The sequence below is a fragment of the Pipra filicauda genome, unplaced genomic scaffold, assembly GCF_003945595.2.
Source record: "Pipra filicauda isolate LSUMZ 115617 unplaced genomic scaffold, ASM394559v2 scaffold147_size4022426_pilon, whole genome shotgun sequence".
In the NCBI taxonomy this organism is placed as follows: Eukaryota; Metazoa; Chordata; class Aves; order Passeriformes; family Pipridae; genus Pipra; species Pipra filicauda.
In genome coordinates, this window is record NW_024103962.1 from 3,019,640 (window position 1) to 3,043,178 (window position 23,539).

The following is a 23,539-nucleotide window of genomic DNA, read 5'->3' on the forward strand; positions in this document are numbered from 1 at the left end:
TATTTATGTTGGGATATACATTGGATAAAGGTCAATAGCAATTCAACTCTGAAATTGATTAATAATAATATGACATAGATAAATAATATCATAGATTTTAGTTAGATAAAAATACAACAGGCAGTATTCTAAATGACAAGCGGAGTCCTCTTCTGGACATAAATGATATAGCAATTACAGTCCTTTGCTTATTCATACCAAAATATTTTAACTTGTTGCACAGATATGGAGCTTTGCCTAGCTTGATATTTGTGGTTATTTTCACTGCAGAACAGTATTTTGTTGACACATGCCATTACTGGTTCTGAGTCTTTGCCAAGGGAAGCGAATGTAAGTTGCTATCCCTGTCCAACTAGTGTTTTTTAAGGAAACGACCTATATACATTTTTACTACTGAAATATAGTACTTTGCTTACACATATAAAATGCAAACCAGCAAACAGGTGGGAGCAAATGCAATTGGTTGAGACTGTGAATGGAGAATGAAAGTGATGGTGGTAAATTTCTAGTATTGTTCAGATCTTGTAAGTATGTATGACACAGAGAGAAATTTTTTAAAATGCCAAAGGGACTTTTTTCCTTTGATTCTCAGACTTGACTTCTGTAGACACTTTTGCATACATTCACTTCCTAACTGAGCTGAACTCAAAAGCTCCAGATTGAGGAGCAAAACAACCTGTGCCCTCTAATGAGAGATGATGATTATGTTTTCTGTTAATCCATTGAATTGTAGGAAGATTTTCTGCTATTTCTTGGCTGAGAGACTGCAATAGTAGTAGGGCTTTTCATTATCTTACTCAAAATGAAGAGCTTCATCTCATTTTTTAATTTTCTATTAAAAACCCATGTGTAATGTGGCCCACTGATTTTGGCATAAGTCTCTACATCTATCACTTGTATGTCTTGAGATCCTCATGACATTTTCTGTCTGCAACTTCATTCTTTGCTTCCTGTATCCTATTAGCTTGGATGAATAGATTTTGGTAATTAACTTTTGTTGAGTTGTTTATATTAAGCAAATATCCACCTAACGAACAAGACAATAGTTTGTAAGAACAGGGAGAAAAAAATCTGCATGTTTCTAATCCTCATGTTGTCCCATAATACTTAAGGTAGGGAGAAGAGCTTATTAGGTGGTTCTGGATCCAGCTCCTGGTAGTTACTCCATATGCTGATTTCGGTGTTGTCCTGGGCTATTCTCATCCCTGGAGCAAAATGTTTTCCTCTGGGTCCACGCTCCCCTGTTTTTCCCTCTCCTAGTGAAGAAGATAGGGAAGTGGAACGATCTGCCTTTTGAGTCAAGCTGTAGCAATTACCAGCTGCCAAAACAGACCAGTCTTGTTGTACGTTAATGCATGGTGTACTGAGGGTGGAGAGTAGGGCTTTCCTCAGTATTACTGGATTACTGGAGGTCTTACAGCAAGATATGAACTCATGCCCTGGCTTGAATAATAACATAAATATAGAATCGTAGAATCTTCTAGGTTGGAAAGGGCCTTTGAGGTAGTTCAGTCCAACCGTAAAAATCACCGTAAAAATCACATGTTTATGTGAACATGTGTGTATCTATGCATATAAAGTTTAATTTCTGAGTATTAGCTATTATCTTAGAAAGGACTGTGATCATACAGTTGCATTACAAAAGAGACTTTGAATGCTCTTTCTTAAAATGTGAGGCACTTGGCTCGTGAACATCCAAGTTTGTTTTTCTCTTTATTTATAATTGTTTAATTAAGTAGCACGTTTTCCAAAGTTAATGGAGGTGATAGCACAATAGTATTTTGGTAAATAAGCATCTCAAGCTGATTTCTTAAAATGTGAGATACCTTGCTCTCATTGATTTCAATTTCATTGGAAACAAATGGAAGTGAATTGACTAAAAGTGAAGTGAATTGCCTTCAAAATTTGCTTCTTTATGTTTTTGTTATTTGATTAAGCAGGCTTATTGTAACAATTCAGTAAAATTTGTACTTAGTTGGAGTTTCCATTTCTGTTCTATTAGAGGAAGTTGTCCCTAGCCTATACTAAAATGGAATGAATCCTCTGAAAAAATAAATTCTAATTGAACTAGAAACTTCAATAATGTGACCAGATAAATATGTTCTTGTTTTATAGATGTTTTGCAATACATTAAAAAAACCCACAAAAAACCAACAAAAAACGAAAACAAAAGCAGTTTGGAAAACTGTGGTATACCTGCTTTAATTTGGGGTGGTTAGGGGGATTAAGTTTATTTGTCATTTATTTATTTGTTATATATACACTTGTTTCATGTGCTCCAATAAAAAACTTTGTTGGGAAGCTCTTGGATGGGTTGGTTTAGTCCATTAATGTCTTGCCTGGTTACTGTGCATTTACTCAATGGTTTTTCAGTGAAGAAAGCTTAGCAGTTTCTTTGCATTTTTCTTTAAATTTGTGTGATTATTGATTACCTTCATTTTTACATCCTCAGTTTTTGTATATATGTTTTAGCTCCTTTCCAGCAACCTCCTCCTACAGGAGAAGTTCTCAACTCCTCTGTTATCAATCTTTCATGGAGTTCCCCTGACTCTCCAAATTCTAACAGGCTTATTTACCAGCTGTATAGGGATGAGGAAGAAATTTATACAACTGAAGACTACTATCCTTATAGTAAGTAAGGTGACATCAAAGATTTCATGTTTGTGTGTGTGTGTGTGATGTTTCTTAATTATTTTGCATTTCTGTCATTATCATCCTCTGTGGTTTCAAATACGTTTTTCTGTTTTTCTTTACAGAGTTACTGTTCTATGTTATTAATTTTGCTTGAAAGAAATGAATACCTTAGTGTAAAATCTGACACAGAGTCACCCAAAATAGCTGATAATTTTTTTCTTTTTAATCCGAAAAACTTAAAATTGACTCCCCAGAAGTATTCGCTGGAAGTACACACAGACTCCAAAATCTAAAAGAGTCAAAGTCACATATGAAGAGTTTGGATGAACAGAAGAGATCATAATGTGCTTAAGTTTCTTTTTTCATCTTCCTGGTTTTAAACTGTTAACAGATTAGGAAAGCTTTTTGTGACCTCTAACTTTTAGCACCTTCTGTTAAGCTATCAGTGTAGCTCCTGATCTGTCTTTAGCAGCACCACTTCTCTCATGTTGAGGCTTGCAAAGGGATCCTCAGAAGGCAGTCCTCAAGGATTCGACACTCTGTCCAAGGTGGAAAGGCCATTTTGTGGTAATATTGCTCTACTTATCAAAGAAAAGGAGATGGATTTGGATACTGTTTGTATGTATATGTGGCACAAAAGTGTTTTGTTTTGTTTTTTTTTTTAAAGAAGACTGGTGTGGTTTAATGCCACTAAGGTTTGATTTCTGTTCTAGCAGCTTCTTTAGCTTTTGCATTTTCTTGCCAATGCAGCATTAATATTTTGCAGAAGTTGAGTCTCTCTAATTGTTGGTGTGTACCCTGGAGAAAAGAAAAAAAGAGCTATTATTCAGTGGAAGCACAGATCCTTTGGAATGCACCTCACATTTTTATGTTTTGGTTCATACTGCAGTGTTACAGTTCATTACTTTGTGGCTTATGCTGTGAATTTGGGCACTCTGCAGTACTACCATGAGGAAAGGTGTGCAACCCATGTAAGCATGAGATTAAGTGATTGGGGGAAAGAAACATAAAAAAAAAAGTTGGAGAACTAATAGAGAATATTCTAATTCTTTAAGTTGGTTTAAAGGTGTAACTTTACTAAAAATATGAATTAGTTTCAAAAGAAAAGCTATTATACTTCATTGTCATAAATCTGTGCTTAGTAATGTACTTGAAACAGTGCACTGTTGAGGATGTTATTTCATGACACTACCTACACACTTTGTAGAGAGTGAAAAATTCTGTATGGGTTTAGCTGTATAATGAGACATTAGCGTGTTTCTATTTAAGAAAACATTATGTTCTTAGAAACATAGATTTGGTTTCAAAAAATGTTTTTGACATTTCCAGGCAATACCCCTAATTAGCGATGTGAAATCATATTCTGGTGTTTGAATATCAAGCATTGTTAATGCTGTCAGAACTTTTAATATGTTATTTTTTTCTCAGTATAGTGTGGACTTTATAATGCTTATGTGCTGAGAGTACAACTGCACACAGTTGGCTCATGTTCAGCTGTTGACACCCCTAGGTCCTTTTTCTGCTGGGCAACTTTCCAGCCACTCTGCCCCAAACCTGTAGTGCTGCATGGGGTTGTTGTGACACAAATGTAGGACCTGGCACTTGGCTGTGTTGAACCTCATCTAATTTGCCTCAGTCCGTCTATCCAACCCATCCAAATCCCTCTAGAGGGCCTTCCTACCTTCCGGAGATCAGCATTCTCACCCAACTTGGTGCTGTCTGTAAACTGACTGAGGGTGCACTCGATCCCCTTGTCCACATCATTGATAAAGTTATTAAATAGAACTGGCTCCAATACTGAGCCCTGGGGAACACAGTGTGGTTGGAGTTGTTCAACTGAGGAATGTAGAACCTTCTTACTTTTGGCTTTATCCTATTTTATCTAGCCTATATTCCTGTTAGCCTGTATTCCTATGGAAAAAAATTTCCATCAATACTCATTGTCAGTATTCATCAATACTGAATAGAACTTTCCTGTAATGTTGAGATGGTGCTGGTTACTTTCCTGGCAGACAGCATCAGCATTCTGTGTGATCTGCCTCTCTCAATCTCTGTAGGAAAAGGGGAAAGTAATATGCTTGCTGTTGGCATTAGACTTGGGGCCATACAGTCTGGGTTGTCCCTAGAGTTTCTACAAGTCCAGGTCTCTTCCAGAAGCTGGGTTTCAGGGATTCGTTGGGTGTAGAGCTAGGATGGTGTTGGTGCAGCCACTTCTAGAGCAGGAATGAATTGTGAAGTTGGAGGTTTGGTAGGGAGGCAATTCTAGATCACAATCTAGCTTGCACATTGGAGCTAGATAGTGTCCTATCTTTCTTGTTGGTTCTAGATGTATGTTTCTAGTGTTTTAGCTCACCTGCTAGTCTTGGAATGATGGTTTAGCTTGCTTGCTGGTTCAGGACCATGGTCTAGCTCTAGCTTGCTGGTTGGTTCAGGGCTGCTTGTTGGTTCAGAACCATTTAATGGTTTCTGAGCAGGTTCTAGATATTTTTGGTCTAGTTCAGTCTTGCTTGCTCTTTGATTCGAGAGCATACTCTAGCTCGCTTGTCAGTTCTAGAATTTGTTCTAGAACACCTGATTTCGGTGTAGGTCCTAGCATGCTTGTTGGTTCTAGATCAGGTTGCAGGTCATCACATGGTTTGGGATGGGGGAGAGGTCGTACAATCTAGCTCTGACTCTGGGGGACACTCTTATCTCACAAGGATTTGTGGTACTTGCTGTTGCTAATAGAAGTCTAGCTGTTTTTTTTTTCTTTATTTCTTATTTTCTTTTTTTTTCCCTTATGCACTTTTTTCCTTCTCTGTGGCTCTTTTGAGTTGCAGACTCATAGAATGGATGATCCTATCATCAGATAAAGTGCAGCTCCCCCATGTTTCTACCGTGCTGCCTCATGCTGCCTCTGTGGCCATTTTTTTTCCCCTCTGGCTACAAAATTGGAAACTGGACACATGGCGAGCTCCAACTTGTCATGTCCTTCACAGCAGCTGGTTGTCACACTCTGAGGACTCTTGCCAACTTTGGTACCCACTCCTGTGCCCAGAAGCACTTCAGCCAGGGCGGCTGTGACCATGGAGCTCAGAAAGGGCTCAGCAGTTCTACAATATATTTGAGTACTTGCACTCACACTTGGGAACACCATGCTGACCCCAAAGTGGAAGAAGAAACAGCTAAATCTTTCCGGCAAGGCTGAAATCTGCTGCATCTTCTGCCTGATCACTATTAACACACGAAGAAGTCTCAACAACCATTGCTCAGTTGGCAGAGTTGTTCTCCAGGTTTGCCTGAAGTAACCATGGTTTGCAAGGCCTGAAGATAAGATAATCCAGTCTCCCTGTGGGGCTCCAGTGATGAGTTTGAGATCACTATAGGGAGTTGACGTGCTGTAAACAATTACTGGGCTGACACTGCTGCTTTTGTGCTGCAGTGTCAAGGGTTGAATATCTAGCAATACTCATAAACTCTTAAGTTGTACTCAGGGCTGGCTTGCCAGTGCAGATGTGCAGAAAACTTAGAAATAGCTGTGTCCTCTCCATTTGCTTTGAAGGAGTTTAAGAGTATCCATGCTCTGACACGTAATATATTACTCAATGTTCACTATTTTTTAATGCAAAATAACATATTGTGGTATGGTTGTGCATAAATTCGTATTGTGCTGTGATGACTAAGATATGTAACTTCTGGGATCTATGCAGGAGCTATTAATGGCCATGGGTACTAAAAAGATGCTAAAAAGCTATCTAGAGTAATGGAAAGTAAGGATGAGGAAGGTAAATATAGGCTTTGGATATATCTTTTTGGTAAGTATTGGCACTTTTGTTTCACTTCTCATTCAAGATCAAATGCTTTACGAATGAACTAATAAGCGCTGTAGTAGAAGTGAGGAAGTGAAAGCACACAAAGTTGAAATATTTGGTCTTATGCTATGAAATTAATAAAAACAGAGGTCTGAAAATTTACCGAATGGTTTGGAGTTGCTTTTTCTAAATTATATTTACTAATATTGATGCTGATTTACATTTGAAATAATTATTTCCAAGCAAAAGAGGAATGAGAAGATAACTATATTAATGCTCTTTGTGATTAAAGGAGGAAGTAGGAGAAGTTCAGTGGAAAATTATTTCTCTAGTGATGCCAATGTGTAGTGGAAGATAATAAGGGATAAAGGGGTAAAGAGAAGGTTTTTTCCCCCCTTGTTTAAAAAAAAAAGAAGTTGAAAAGTTACAATGTTTATAATGATCTCAAGAATAGCATGCAAACAGGAATAAATATTTCTGGATTAGGACTGGACAGATGTTAACTATACAAATTAAGATTATTTTTAATGTGTTAGACTGATATAGTTTTCTTCTCACCTGTTTGTTTTAGGTGTTCAGACCTTCACCGATACTGTGTTAGCTCCATATACCTTCTATTCCTATTACATCCAAGCCAGCAACGTTCATGGTTTTACAAGAAGTGCCTCAGTGACATACAGAACAAAATCTGGGACACCTATAGGAAGCTTAGATTTAAATCCTGTTTTTCCTGTCAGTCACCACTCTGTTTTACTTTACTGGACGAGTGTCTCCAATGACTCTGGGCCCATAGAGAAATACATTTTGACATGTACTAGCTCGGTTGATCTTCAGCCTTGTGGTCAGTATGAAGGCTTAAAGACTTCAGCAATTATTTGGAATCTCATTCCGTTTACAAAGTATGTTTTTTCTGTGCAAGCTTGTACTAGTGGAGGCTGCTTAAATAGCCAGCCAGTAACTGTAGTTACTGCACAAGCTCCTCCAGAAGGGCTACACACACCGATGGTAAAAACTGTCAGCGCTACAGAACTGGCTGTGGAATGGTCACCACCTGAGAAACCAAATGGTAGGACATTGTGTTTACTTTTGTAAATCAAAGTCTTTGCAAGGAAAAAGCAGCGTTTTCTCAAATCTGGTTAGAGTTCCTTATCCATGTGACTGAGAATGAAGTATGGCATTGTCCTAATTTGCCTGCTTGCCATTAAATGTATCCTCAGAGTCTATGTTTTATTCTTTTGGAGTCCAGAACTCCACTGACTGTGGAGTTCAGGATTTAGCCCTCAGTGGCATCTGCTGCAGCAAAAATCAGATTTATAATCAAACATTTACAGTAAAATTAATTTTTTCCTAATTTGCCAGATCGCCTAGTTCAGACAGATGTGGTGATACTGCTTGACAAAAAATAAATAAGCAGATAACAGTTATGGAAAAAACCCTAAGAATTAACAGAGAAGTCTGTTTTTGAAACCATCCGTCATGTGCAGTAACTAATTCTATTACCAGTATAACTTTGTTAGGGATTAGGTGATTGCCAAGAGTTTCTGGTCTAACTTGTGTAATAATATTTTAGGATTTTGAAACTGAGAACACAGCTGTTGTAGGATAGTTCTGTGGTGCCACAGATTTTATTGGTAAACACTATCTTTTAATATATGTGCAATGGAATTTTGTGAACTTGCACTTACTTGCACAAGTATTTGTGCATGTGAAAACGAGCATTTTGATCTGTTCATAAAATGGGCATCTGTCTATGAGTAGCTCAGCTTTTACTTCAAACATCTCATTTTCCAGCTACTTCCAGGTTAGACAGGATTAATGCACACACAAGAATGACTATGTTTCTACAATGCAGGTCATGATATTTGCTGTTAGCACTTGTCCCTCAATGTCTGTCTTAGACTCCTCATAGTTTACTCCATAGCCATGACATGCATTTAATGGCCAGCACAAGCAGATTTAAGCATATTTGTTTTGATGTCTGGTCAGATTTCCTGGTCTCTCCAAAGACAAAGAAAGAAGCTATTTCTCCCAAGCAACCTCTCCAGTTCTGTGCATGAATACAGCCCCAAATATATATTTTATGGTAATTATCTCTTGGCTTTGCCGTATCTTTCATTTTTACCATTTTGGAAATCTCCGATCAGATTTCTTACAATCTATTCTTATAGTTAAATTACTTCCATGATCCAGCCTAAATCGTGTATTGCTTCATACCCCAACACATACATGATGCACATTTATTTCCTATCCAGTAGTCTGTTCTAAATGTTAAAAAAAATATTAGGATTAAAATGTCACTCAAAAATTTCCTTCTCATAATTTAAAAATAATTAAAGAAAAGGTGATTTTGTTTCAGGGAGTATAACATTTGGATGAAAATAGCAGAAAAGAAAAAAGAATCTCCTAATGCTGTATTTTCTTTGAATTTGATTGATTGATTCATAGCTCATTAAATATGTTATTATTAAGTCATTTAAATTCATTAATTTTTCTGGCTTACTTTTTTTCTCTAGGTATAATTATAAGATATGAACTTTACATGAGAAAAAAATTAAAACCAACTGGGAACTTTCTTCCCCCTGAAATTCGTATTTTCCAAAGCAGTGGATGGCTCAGTCCTCAACCGGTTGTGGAGTCTCCTAATGAAAATGCTCTGGCTCCACCGCAAACCAGTACCACAGTCATTGATCTGGAACCATTTACAGAGTATGAATTTTATGTGGTAGCAGTAAACATGGCAGGTAGCATATCTTCAGACTGGATATCAGGACAAACAGGAGAGGCTGGTAAGCACTGGTTTGAATTTCTTTGATAGAAATTAAAGGAAAAACTAGATTAGCATGTATTATTTTTTTTTTTTTTCAATAAAATGTGTCTAGTGGTGGTTCAACTAGGGACAAATTCTCGTTTTTATCTAACTAAAGATAGGTTAGATTATCTCAGAACTTAGCATGTTAAGCAAAAACATTTTCTTCACCATGAAATCATAGTATTGAGGAAAGTAACCCATATCAATTAACCCAAAATTTAAACTACAAGATTATAAAATATACCAAGCAGTGTTCCAATTTGAAGACCTTGAGTGGGTTACCTTTTCAGGAGTATAGTGCTTGAAACTTTTGTTAAGACCCAATTAGTGAGAGATGCCTCTGCCCAAATTAAGGTACAAACACAACCATATGCTAAAGTCAATAATATGTATTTTATTTAACAATAAATGTGAGGAAAAGAGATAGAAAGAAATGGAAAAGAGGAGAGGGAGAGAGAGAGATCAAGCAGAAGATAGTCACCACCTATGGATCCAGCAGCATCCCACTGGTCCTTCTTTACTGTGGGCTTCTCAATGGTGGGGGCCCTGAGGTCATTCAAAACTTTTCGCTATTTATACATCTTACCAAACAAAGGAATTAATGCTTATTGGCTACACAGTTTTCTTATTCTATGGGTTAAATCATTCCGTGTCTTCTAATGCTAATTGGTCTGCATGCTCAGTTTTTCTCTTCTTTTGAGTTTCTTGGGTCAGTGGTCCATGAGTTGGTGGTCATGATTTCCTCCTGCCGAAATTACCTTTTACCCAGTGGGAGCTGATTTCAGCATCGTTGCTGAATTGGCTTTCCTTGTGGCATGTAAATTCTGTGTTTCTGTATCAGTGACACATTCTTCTCCCCCAGCTTTGTTAACCTCTCACCTAGGTCTGAGATAACACCCAACAATAGTACTACCTTTATTTTATCTCAAGTTCCTGCTGTGGTGGCTTATTTTATAGTCCAAGTTCATAGAGGCATATTCGTGGGGGACTTTGGTAGTCACTGATGGGCGCAGAAGCCATCTGAAGCCATCTGTCCCATAACTTGGGACATATCTTCCTTTGACTGGTGATATGTGTATAAGCAGTTGCTTCTTTACAATTTACCACAGTGGGAATTTTTGTCTGGATGTGTTAACCAGGTTGAGCTAATCAGATCTTGCCGCCTCCAGGCCTGGAGTTAGCACCACCCTGTTACACCCGTCTGTGTTTATCTCATGGCAAAGTCCTTCTGTGGCCTTAACAGTGTTTGAGACAGGCAGTGTGAACTTTAACTCCTTTCCATATGCTTTTATGGAGGCCAAGTGTCATAATATGGACCCTTTTTTCTGAAGTGTAACTAGTTTGCAACATCTCTTATAGTGACACTTCTGTTCGTATTTTCTAAAGGGCTTGCCACTTGACATATTATTTGAAATAACAGCAATTTATTTAAATCCTTTCAGTAGAAATCTAATATTTTCAGACTGATAGAGCCTATGATTTGCAATTAAACATCTCTGTTATGTTACTGATGTGTTTGTTTGCTGTTAGCTTGAAAATCATGTCCTCAGACATTTGCTCCTGCAAAACAGCAGGCTAAACTAATTCCTCCTTCAAAATGAGTCTTTGTGCTTATCTGTTCCTAAATACTATATGTTATAAAAGTGTTAAATTGTATTTGGGAAGAGGTCCATTAGTGTGGTTGTTTGTATGTAGCAGAAGTGCTATGAGTTGGTATCCTATTATTACAGAGTAATCAGGTGGGGATTTAACTGCAGTGCAAACAATCCTTTAACAGATTTACTATGGAAGACAGGGGAACTGTTTTGTAAGAAGTGAGAGACATGTTAATTTCAAACTGGCCTGGCAAACAAAATTGCTTTTAAGATGCTGAAGTATTGAACACTTTTTGCTTTTATCAGTTTTTTCCCATGTTGCATGAAGTTTTTCTTCAAGACCTTTTTGTCTGTATGTACTTTCCTGACTGCTATGGGGTTTTAGACTGTAGTGTTGATTAGTATTTCTTTGAAGACATAGGCAGTTTTATTCTGCATTCACAACCAGAGCAGAAAACAGGAGAATGATGAGTGAAGTATTTTTTATGTGCTATCAATAGAAGATGAAAATTCCAGCTAAACTTGAAAATAAAGTTTAAAAAGGGAAAAGAAATATTGTCTGAAATGGTGTTTTACAAGTACAATGAGAAAGCTTGCATTATACACATTGCTCATTTATTTTATAAATATTATTATATTAACTTTATTTCAGCCCCAGCATTCATGCCATCTCCATCAGTATTCCCTCTTTCACCATATTCCCTCAATGTGTCATGGGAAAAACCAGAAGATAATTTAGCAAGAGGAGAAGTGATGGGTTACAGCATCAGTTTAATGACTGAGCAAAGGTCCTTGCCACCATTTTCCCAGGTATTATTATTAGTTGCATAATGTTTTTCCTAACTGGTATATATTAAAATTGATAAAGTCTGATGTCCTCTGAGGTTGTCTGATGAATTGTTTCCCTGACTTGCTGTATATTCTCTAACTTTTCCACCTACCAGTTTGAGTGCTCTGTAATTTTATACACTACTTTTAGGTTTTAAGTTGTATTCCTGAGCTGACTTGTTTTCAGTAGTGGGAGAGATTCAAAATTAGGAGGGATAATTTACAACATGTAAATTATCTTGATATTTGCATGTATTGATTCTGTATTTTTGCTATATTTGCTCATATTCTTAAAGCCAAATTGTGTTGTAGGAATCTACACTGTCATTAAGAAGGTACCTGTCCAGCTTCTTAGTTGATTGTCTTTGAAGTGGGGAAACCTAAAATACCAGAAAGAAACAGCTTTAAGAAGTCAAAATATGTGACTTTAAAATACTATTGTATTGTTTGTTTGACTGGGGTTGGCAAACCGCAGTATCATGACACTAGTAGTAAGCCAAAAGCTTAGGAATGAGCAAAGAAACATGATAAGTAATCAGGATGGGAAAGTGAATCTGGTGCTCTGGTACTGAATTTCTCCTTCAGAGCTGATTTTGTCTTTCGGTAGTACCACAAATGGGCCTCAGTTTATTTGCCTATGAAGTAGGGATACTACTGCTCCTGGGGTTATTGTAACAATACATAAATGCCAAGTGCTTCAGGTCACAGGCTTGCAAGATTTTTCATTTAAACAACCATCTGATAACAAAGTTATCTAAAATGCTACAGTTTATTCAGTTCTTCTCCTTTTGATAGTTTGTAGTAATGTTGAAGTAAAGCAGATGCGAATGTCTGTAGGTATTAGTTATTCCCCTCCCTCCTAATGCCTGCTAATCATGTCACTCCTCCAATGGTGGTCAGATTTCACAACTTAATAGTGTCATTTTTGTCATTTCGATTGTAGCTGCACTGTTTGTAGTGATAACTGCACCACCACACAGTTTTATGAGGCAATAACTTTGTTTCCTCATTTATCCACTCAGGAACTGGCTTATTACCTCATAAAACAGTGTGATGGGAAGTATTATCACCTAAATCCCAGCTTGTTCAGATTCTCCAAAATAATCCTCTCCCTCAGTTGGTCTTTTCAGGCTTTTCCACATCTGAATAAAGGAATCTGGAAGTTCAGAGACAAGTTTCTTATTCGTGAACATGTCGTCAATTGGCAGGAATGAAAATATTATTAACCAACTGTTGTCTTCCAATCTGTTTTCTTTGCAGGTTTTGCATATAGCTGAGGCTCATGAGCTCTCCTACGTAGCAACGGGATTAAAACCTTACAGGACGTACAACTTTACTGTTACTCTCTGCAATCAAATTGGTTGTGTAACCAGTGAGCCAGGCATGGGGCAAACCTTGGCAGCTGGTAAGGAAACAATCTGTAGCAAAGTGCAAAGCTGACACACAGTTTACTAATGAATACTATTATGATGATGGTAGTTTGATGCACAGTGACAGGGGTAGGTGTTGTATTAATACAAAGTGACTTGCTTAATTGTTACTTGTTTATCTTGACAGATTAAAACCAAAATGTTTTCAGTGGGGGTTTAAGGTACACTATTATGGCATTAGGCTTTGTGTACTGCTCTCTCAGTTGCAAGTTGTGATATGTGTATTTTTTGTTCCTGTTTGTTTAAACAGTGAGTGTACATAAGTGTGGCTGCACCCACTCATTCATTTATGATGCTAAGAAGTTGTTGATTTGTTGCTGGGGTTTTTCAGTGTGTGTGTCATGTTTGCATAACGGGACATAAAATACACCTGCAGTGCCAATGCCTTGCTTAACACATGAAGAAGGAGTTGCATGGCTTTTCTATTCTTTTTAACCTAACTATATAGTGTATTTGTATGTCTAAATCAAAAACAACATATGTGTTTTGGGTCTGCTCTTTTGAAAATGTTTATCTAGGCCCTGAGATATATGGGATTTTGCTTTGTAGATATGTATACGCACACTTTCCTATGGAAATGGTGCTATAGAAACTTTATATATGTTCCTGTGCACCTTAATAAATTTTCAGTCTTTGAGTTAATTTCAACCACATTGTCATGGATTTCAAAGGTATCAGCTGTCTACAAATTTCAGGGAAAATAACCATCAGTACAGAATAGAGATGGAAAAGGGCTGTATTTACTTTGAAGAAAGGACTGGCATAAACTCAATTCTTGGACCATTGCAGGATCAAGAGAGTTTTAAGAGAGAAACTGTTAGGAAAATCAGCTATTTCATGGAACAAGGTAGTCAGTACAGTTCTTTAATTTTATAAATACAGGCTCAAAATCCTTGCTATGTGACATATACTGGTGGTCATCTGAAGAGAGCTGACTACTTAACATCGTGGTTCCATTTTGTATAGGCATTTAAAACACATTAATTAATTTCACTATACTAGCTAAACATGCTTAACTAGAAATGTTAACCAATTAGTAGTGTTGTCATATGGATGTTGTAGTGATGATCTTTGCAATTATCTCTCTCATGTAATTTGGTCTCCCATAGGAAAAAATCTGAAATTTTCTGCTGTACAAAATATTTTCCCAGACTCCCTGGGCTATATTTGTGTTTTCTGAATTCCACCACAGTTTTTCTGCTTAATCAATGAAGAGATATAGGAGCTTCCAGATAGGGAATGAGGAGTTGCCCAGAGCCAATAAATAGGAAGCTTTATATACATCAGCTGAAGTGAAATTTCAGCTGTCAGGATCTTTCCTCTAATCTGTCCTCAGTTCTTCATTGTCTATTTATTTCATTGTCTTTCCATTTCTTTTCAAGTGGAATGCTGGCCATATACAAAGCCTCCTACCTGTATGACTTTATCCCATACTACATGGACATGCAAGGAATGGTGTTTCAGTCTGTGCTGATAACCATGGAAACAAACATCGTCTAAACAGCACACCTTATTACTACAAATGATCCAACTTTGCATTTATACATTTATTAAAAGATTCAGAAACAATAGCTTAGTTATGCTTGACAGCTTGTTTATGACCATCTACTCCCTGGTTGTGTTAATACTTAGAGACCTATCACATTAGAGAAGACAGGAGAATACAAAATAGCATAGCAGACATGTCCCCATTTATTAGCTGTTTTGCAGTGAAGCCTTTTCCTGCAAGCCATGAAAGAAAAGAATCAGTCCTGTATCAGATTCCTTTTATGTTTTTAAAACTTGTTGTTGCAATGGATTAAATATTGCAAACTAAAAAATAAAAAACTTCAATTTTGCATGCAATTTCATCTTCCACCATTCACATTTTTTGTTTCTGGAGAAATTTATTTTAAGCTATCCATACAGTTTGGGGCTTTTTTGTGTGTGTGTATGTGTTTCATTCTGTGAAGTTCTGTAAAACTGTTTCCAAAGAAAATTTAAAAGAAGCATTACTTACATGATGATAATCAAAGCGAGTTAAAATTTGGAACAAAGTTAGGAGAAACCAGTCCCTGTAATTTGTGAGTCTTAGTCTGTTACTATCCTTTTTTATCACAGAATGGTGCAAAATAATATTAAAATTGCCTTTCTAGGACTGTTGGTTTCATGAAGGAATGTCTTCCTGGCAAAGAGACAGCTTTCCTGGCTGGACGCCAGTCCCCCTCCATGCCCTGGCAAAGGGAGCTTTTTGGAGGAAGTCCTGACTGAAATGTGCTCCAGCATGATGGTCCCCTTGCATCGTAACACAACTCAGGAGCTTTAAATTGTATTCTAAGTTGGGCTAGAGGTTATACGAAGTTAGACTCGTTCTTCTCCTCTAATCCTCAGGAGGATAATGGAAAACCATCTCCACTCCTTCCATCTATGGAGTATACTAATTTATCACATGGACCATTTAAATTGATGGGTACCTTGATGACTGTGATTTTGGGACAACTGATGTGTGTTAGCAAAGGGCTTCTTTTTGGAATCGCCAGTGGCTTCTAAAATTTGCCACTAAAATTCGCAAGTAATTTCAAGGCTTTGTTCATATCCATTAGGTTAATCTGAAGACTAGTTATAAAAAGGATACTCTTAAAAATCTATAATTCTTCTTTTTCTCTTGCCGCTTTTTTGTTTTTGTTTGGTTTTGTTTTTAATACAGTGTAACACATCAAATAAAAACAAGGGCAGAAACAAGGGTGTGAAATAATTAGAAATGAAAGTACTGAGGAGGAAAGTAAGAGGTTTTGAGATAAGATTGAAAAGATGAAGAAAAGAGACTTCTGCAGTCAGGAGCAGAATTTAAGAATAATACCTAAGGGAGCAGAAGCATCAGAGTTTGCTGATCTTCCAGTGAGAAGTCTTCTGCAGTATAACTGGTTAAAATAATCAAGAAGCAAACATAACTTGGTTCAGCATAGGCATCTGTATTGGGAATATCTCATGACTAGCCTTGCAAAAGTAGAGTGAAAGGAAACTAAAATCGGCCATATGTCCTCATGTCTGTCAGACTGGCAAAAAAACTCCTCCTCACCAATACATACACCAATAATATTTGTAAATGTAATAAAAGAAGATAAACCAGAAGAATGTGAGGAGGGAGAGTGAGGAAGCAAACAAAGTAAACTTATTAAGAATGGAGTTATTTTATGAAAGACTGAGTGGAAGGTCTTACAAATGCATATGAAACCAGGAGGGTGTGTTAAATAAAAGAACTTGAACAGTTATGCCTGATGCGTGACCAGCTCTGGGAATGGTGAAACGTGTTGGAAGATCAATGTTATGTGGTAAATTCGTATTGGGATGACAGATCAAAACACACATATAAAGGTAACAGAAGAAGAGAATTACCTATCTCTCTTTCTCAAAGAGAAGGTGACTGGACAGAAAGAGAACCTCAGCTTGGTCTATTCAGATACAAATACATAAATAGTGGACTTTTAAATATTTGAATGATTAAGTGTTCCATACTTTTTTTCAGTCTTTTAAATGGTAAATTGAGATGATGCACCTTCCAAAAGCCTTGCAGTATTTGAAATATTTTTTATGCACTGCAATATCGTGCATATTCTATTGAAATCCTTGGCTGATGAGGAGAAAGTTCATTGTTAATACTTTATTTGAAAATTTGGAATCCAATTTGAACTTTATTCTTGCCTGTGCTACCCCAAGATCATTAAGTGGAACTGCGTGTGTGGAACTGAAAGGAATATTGGACAGTAATTATACACTTTTCATTTCAATACATAGAGAAAAATTTTACTTTATTCCTTTCTTCACGTTCTGCCATATTCAGGTTCCTGTCTGAGAATGGCATCCAACCTGTTGTTTTTACCAGGTCTTATGCTTTTTTATTATTATTTCAAAAGAAGCTTTTTCTTTGTGGTTTTCCTTCATGTAGGACTCTGAACTGGCACCTTGGAATCTATAGAACTGTACTAGCTGGTACCAGTGAGAGATCCGATCCTTTAAAGGTGTCTTTTTATGACAATATATTTGCATAAAATTATGAATTACCAATTCAAAACATGCATGTCTTCAAAATTTTTCAGTGAGGCAGAGAAACACCTCTTTATTCCCTGCAATTTCTGAGGTTTCAACAGGAGGAAATGAGCCGTGTGAGTGCTTGGACTAGTACAATTGCTTATGCTACTGATCTCAAATCATATAGTCAAAGAGTGCCTTAAACAATCTATACAGATATGTTTCATTAACTACTATGTGACTAAGCTTATTTCTTGTAATTAAGTTTGTCTTTCCTTTGCCCTTAATTTTTTTTTTAAATTCATTTAAAAAGCACTTTTTAAGACACAGCAAAGTATGGCTTTGTGATTGCTGCCATTTACCCCAGCACATTGTATTCCCGATCCTTCACTTTTGATGGCAATTACAGGGTTCAGAAGCTAATTTGTAGAAGATATTCTTCCAGCACCAGCTGCATCTGGCTTCTTGGCAGACTTCTCAAGCAGTTGTATTTGGTGGCTTTGGAGTTGCCTCTGGGTTTGCTGGGGTAATTCTGGGCTGTCTTACACTCCTTGATGTCGTTTTCTTTTTGATTACCCTTTTAATCTGGGTAATTTGTCCATTTTTTCCATTCATGAATAAGGTCTGGTGCAAGCCCTTTTCAAAAGCCTCATTTGTTTATGCCTGTCATAGACTGCTCTTCTACATAATGCTATGCCTCAATTTTAAAATCACCAATACCCATTAAATAGGGAGTAAGTAATGTATATTTTCCTTTGTTACAGAAGAGAAATACGAGGGCCATTTGCTGCTGGCCTGGAAACACAGATTGTTTTGCATGCATGTACATAAGTCTCTTCATTGTGAATAGGACCTAAAGTGATTAAACAAGCACTCTTAATATGTTAATTTATAATTTTAATTACAACAATCTTGTATATATAGTCATTAGTGAATACTAATATAAATATTTTTCTACCTTTTTATTCATAATGCATAAACCAATCATCCAGTTACTTCTCGGCAGTTGCCTGTTTCCGTTTCATAATACAATCTTTGTTCTTAGTTATGAATGCATTTTGTTCATTCCTGTCTTGAATAATCCCTCATTAAGCTAGTCACTTTCTGCTCCATGCTAAAAAGGAAAAATTATCATGCAAATGTGGCATGCCATATTAAAAAGCACATTACCAAACACTTTTGTTACTGTCCTTCAATTAGTTTCCCTTCTTTGAATTTAATTTCATTTGTTGTTAAACTACTGACTTGATGTATGGACTCATGAATTTGAGGCTGCTGCCAAGAATGTAGCAGGAAAAAAAAATCAAAGCCTCTTCAGAAAGCTACAGAGGCAAAGCTGAAATGAATTTGCTTCACCTTTGACAAGAACACTTGAGCAGCACTGGAATCCTCTGATGATTCAGCTTGGCTAATTATCCAATTATTTATTTCAAGAATAAAGACGCTGTTTTACAATTAGAAAAGTGTAAAGTAGTCTGAGAAATTTCGTAATGACAGATGACTTAAGTAACTTCTGAGATAAATAGAACCTGCTCAAACTTGTCTTGCCAAGTGTTCAAGCTGTAGTTAAACTGCTCTTTGAGTTTCAGGAAATTAGTAGGGATGCAAAAGTTACTTGTTTCCTCTACCCTACCAACCACATATTATACTTCAGAAAATAGCTCAAAACAGCTCAGCTTGTTCTTTGTCCTCTCTGTCAAATTTGCAAGGTTTTTAAGCTGTGTTTAAGTTGCATTCCTCTTGATTAAAAGCTTTTGGTTCAGAGCAATACTTTTTAATTGCCTAATAATATAAGTCAGTTCTTAGGAAAGAACCGTGCATTTAGGAGTTCATTTGCAATATAACTGAAAAATTCATTGCATGGCAGTAAAACAATTTACTGTTAATTACAAGGAGAAGAATTTGCTGTACCATGCTCACAGATTGCCATGAATCATGCAGCACTCCTAGAGATTTATAACAGATGTGTAAGTGGGATGAATTAGCAGGGTTTAATAACAGAGACACAAATCATGCAGACTTCAAGGAGCTTTAATTGATATACTAGAATGTGACGGGCATGAATCACTCAGCCATTCAACAGCACTGTAACATATGGTCAGCTCAATATGCTGCATCTTAAATCGGTTGGTGAGTCGTTGGTTGTCCCATATGGTGGAAGCAATATATTTTTCATGATTTTTAAAAAATACACTGTATTACATCTATTTTAAAAGAAATATGATTGCAAAATATCCACGTTACTAAATTTTCTTTTGGTGTCCATTGTGCGTGGGTATCATTCTTTTTGGGAAACAGTCCAAAATGGACTCTATAAAGAATCTCCTAAAATTTCAAAATATTGTCAGAAGACATAAGTATTATTACTTGACTCGCTTACTGTTGAAATGACTGATAATATTGTGAAGTGCAGAAAAAGAGAACATACCAGAAATGCGATAGCAGACTTGGGGTCCCCTGAACTAGTAACTGGTAGCAAAAATGAAATGGATGACCCATAGTGAGGCATGTAATTTTGCCTGCAATTTTACCTGCACTCCAAGATGAATTCCGTAAGTTTTTGTCCTCGAATTTACCAATTTTTATGTTTTAATTTGTATGTATGCATTTTGAATTCAACTGAACAATAATTAAAAACAGTATACTTTGTATATATCCTTTATACTGTCTGCCTGAACTATTCAGAGTGTCTAATTGAAGGCTTTGGTGGAAGAGCACACTAATAACTACCTACAGTGTGCTGAGCAGGAGTTACTCAAACATATGTAGGCCTGTAAAATTTAGCCACAGTGTAAATATGTTATTCCTGGGACAAGAATCTGGCAGAGTATACAAAAGCTTTAGCAGTTGTATTAGTAAACCTGACAGACTTGAGAAAGGAGTATTGTATCCTTAGAACCATGGCTGCCAGAATTTAATGTCAACAATTAAAATTTATTTTGATCCTTACCTAGTGTTTATTACTGTTTGTATACACAACAGACCTTCCTAATACAGAGATGCACTATTAGATGGAATTACCATCTGTTCAGAGTGAAATGCTGGCATCTGTCTTCGAGCCTAAAACTAAAATGATATTATTTCAAACAAAACAAAATTAACTGCTCTTTACTTACCAACTTCATTTTTGTGTACATGTGTGTGCATAAACACGTGGGAAAGGCTTATTTGTAATAACCTGTGTAGCAACATCTATATTTAGATATATGACTTCAGTGTAAGCTGTATGGACCATCTGTCTTTATTGGTCTTTTCTCTGCCCTCTGCTACACAATGGCATGCAGCAATCATGGGCTTTTAAATACTGTTTTAGGTTTATAATATATTAAATATGTATTATATAGCAAGACATTAAAACTACATAATTAAAATACACAAAAATGTGACTTTGAATCTGCTAAAATGCAGTGCGCTCATTATTTTGACAGATGTGTCTTAACAGAACGTGACTAAAAAAAAATTAAATAGGTAAAATTATAGTCGATTCATCTTACGGAAAGTTGCTACAGGTACCACAGTGACACCTTTAGGAAAATATATACTGTATCTTTTAGTCTTGAATATTTTTAATTTCAGCATTTAGTACCCTGCTGGGCTAGTGCTACAGATTTATTTTAAGTCCTGTCTGTTTCTGTGTGCAGTTGGGTTTTCTGTTTGGGTATTTTTGCTAGTTGTTTTTTTCTTCTTTTTTTTTTTTTTTTTTTTTTTTTTTTTTTTAATACTTATGTAACCCATTCTATACAGTTTTCTGCTGTCTTGATGCATAAGAATTCTCAAGCATCTACGAGACTGTAGTTTAAATACTAATGTCAAAGCAAAGATGTTACTTTCTGAAAGGGTAGTCTTCTGTTCCATATATCAGAAAATAATAAATTGTGTCATGCCAGTGTTTAATGCGTGTACACAGTGCATTAACTGTAACTGTAGTACATTTATTTGTGCTAGAGGAGACTTGAAAATGATTAAAAAATCAATACTTCCCTGTCAGAGAAGCAAGTGTTACGATGCATTTAAGTAGTTAATTGCATAAGCCCCATAAAAGCTTCAGGTTTGGGTATCAGAGATGCCATAATTGTGGTCCAAGTAACTGCCGTTTATTAATACTAGAGTTTAAAGGCAGATATAGTTATTGTCATGAGTGCTAGTCAGCTGGATGCATTTTAAAAATAATGAATTTTAGCGTTTCTGTTTTGCCATCAGTAATCTGAACTGGAGGGCTCAACCTCTTCAGTTCTCATTTAAAATGCTGACGTATGCTAGTTCCCTCAAAGGTGAAGTTTTGATTGTTAAGCCATGTTTTCTATTTAAACTTGTGCATTAATATCACAATTCATTAGTGCTATGCCCTACTTATTCAGGAAAGCTTATGACCTCACGCTGCATTACTTCAATTTTGACATTGTAAATTTCTACCATCGTGTGAGATACTAATTAGATTGTGAAGTCATAAATGATACCTAAGCAGGAATTTACAGCACATAGTGCCATTGGCAGTTTCCCAGTTCCCCCACTCCTTGCATCCTCCAAGAAGAATATTTATCAAGTTGTGGGGCGTGGGGGACAAAGAAAAAGAAAGAAGTAATATGCTACCAGCAAATAAGAAAAATGAAAAATATGTTAATCATCTTGGAAATGAGTGAATATTTAAAAGGATGTTATTAATTCATTTTAAATGGAGCAATCTCTCCTTTCTCTAAAGAACTCATGCTATGTACAATGCAGGACTGTGAAGTAATATGTCAGATTTTGAAGGCCCATATTTTAATTCGGGTTTTATTGTTCTTGAAAGGCGTTTATTGCTCTTTACTGTGTCATTATGGGAACAAGTAATTTTTACAAGTTGTCATTGTGTTTCGCTTCCTGGGTACAAATGAAGTTTCTGTTGTTAAATCCTTTTCTTTATCAGGGAAAGAAGGGGAAGAAAAAAGGCAAGATAAGATGTATATAGATTCTGTACACAGTAGAATGTTCTTGTACTTCTCCAGAGATGTTTCAGTGGTGGTCCATTTCTTTCCCACCTCTATGGCCATTGAGCCATTATCCAAACAGGTCATGCTGCCCTCCAGTGGCTTACTGTACAGTATTTTACAAAAAAATGGAATATGTTTTGTTAATAACTCAACTATAGAGTTACTAATGCTATCAGAATTTTCAAAAGACTATCAAAGTATTGAATTTAATGGTAAGGAGGATCATCCTAATAACATAAGATAGTTTTATGTTAATACCTTCATGGAAACAGTCTTGTATGGCATCTTATTGTGCACCAGTATTGGTGAAGAAAAGTTAGAGAGGATCATTTTCTTGAACTGAATAATTATTATCTGAATACATGCTAATGTCTGGTGTGCATATAATGAGGAGAACAACATGATGAGCCTTCAGTATTTAGACAGATAGCTGTTCTGCTCCTTTTTGTGAGGGTAAGTCCAGTGACAAAAGACTCACGTTGTCATGTGCCATGCTGAGATGTAACAAGAGTTAATTAACTATTCAGATTCTTTTTTGTTTTTTCCCTCACATCCGTTGTGAAGTTCATACAGATACATACTTACAGTGAGTATGGAATGAGAGGCTGATCAAGGAAGGAATACAAATATACTTTTTATGAAGATGCCGATTCATATTCTTAAAGATCAGGAAAAAAATATTTTGGATATAACAGTAGAAACATTTATCCAAAGCTTGAATAAACAAAGTGTATTTCTTGTGCAATTAAAACTAAGTTCTTATGAAGATTAAACATGTTTCTTGGTTTTTATTTTCTCCTCTAATTAAGCTTTTTTGGATATTTGTGTTTATTCTTAAGATGATCAGAAACTGAAGCAGGGCATTTTGCAAAAATTATGTCATGTGCAATTATTAGTTTCCCAAATATTATGGATAAAAATACCTAGACAATTTTTATTTATCCACAGCTCCAAGAAAACTTAATGCCCCTCGCGTTGAAGGAATAAACAGCACAACGGTAAAGATATATTGGAATGAACCTGAAGAGCTTAATGGGCCTTCTCCCATCTACCAAGTGGAAAGGATGGATTCATCTTTGGCTACATTTAGCACAGAAGTAATGAAAGGGATCCGTTTCCCCGGAAATGGGTATTACAGATTTGCTAGTTCCACTCTCCCCACCAATACTTACTTTACAGGTAAATGAGTTTACGTACAAAATGTACTAATTGTACTCTGCATTTGTTTTACCATTTATTATCATGTCCTGTATAATTTTTATTTTAAAATATATAGGTTTTAATTTATTAATTTAATGTGACAGTTAGTGATATACGGACTATTTCGATTCGCAGGTAAAAAGCCTGTTGAAAAAAAATTGGATGCGTGAGATTTGTATTTCTTTCTTTTTGGACAGAGAGATATACATGACAGTGACTCTAGCTGCATATTTGACTCATTTCTGAGTTGTAAACGTAAGATAGATTTTATTTA

The 23,539-nt window shown here is 36.2% G+C and overlaps 1 protein-coding gene across 3 annotated transcripts in view; it reads left to right on the top strand.

The window, feature by feature from the left end:
* The window catches only part of USH2A (usherin), a 378,126-nt gene that overhangs the window by 77,289 nt on the left and 277,298 nt on the right, over window positions 1-23,539 (top strand). For all 3 annotated transcript variants that reach the window (XR_005562590.1, XM_039378797.1, XM_039378798.1), the window contains exons 16-21: window positions 2,473-2,631; window positions 6,997-7,491; window positions 8,939-9,211; window positions 11,482-11,639; window positions 12,918-13,062; window positions 23,014-23,244. Coding sequence is in view for 2 of the 3 variants with exons in the window: in XM_039378797.1 (XP_039234731.1) it covers window positions 2,473-2,631; window positions 6,997-7,491; window positions 8,939-9,211; window positions 11,482-11,639; window positions 12,918-13,062; window positions 23,014-23,244 (1,461 nt within the window). In the remaining variant the exon portion in view is untranslated. The remainder of the gene's footprint in view (window positions 1-2,472; window positions 2,632-6,996; window positions 7,492-8,938; window positions 9,212-11,481; window positions 11,640-12,917; window positions 13,063-23,013; window positions 23,245-23,539) is intronic.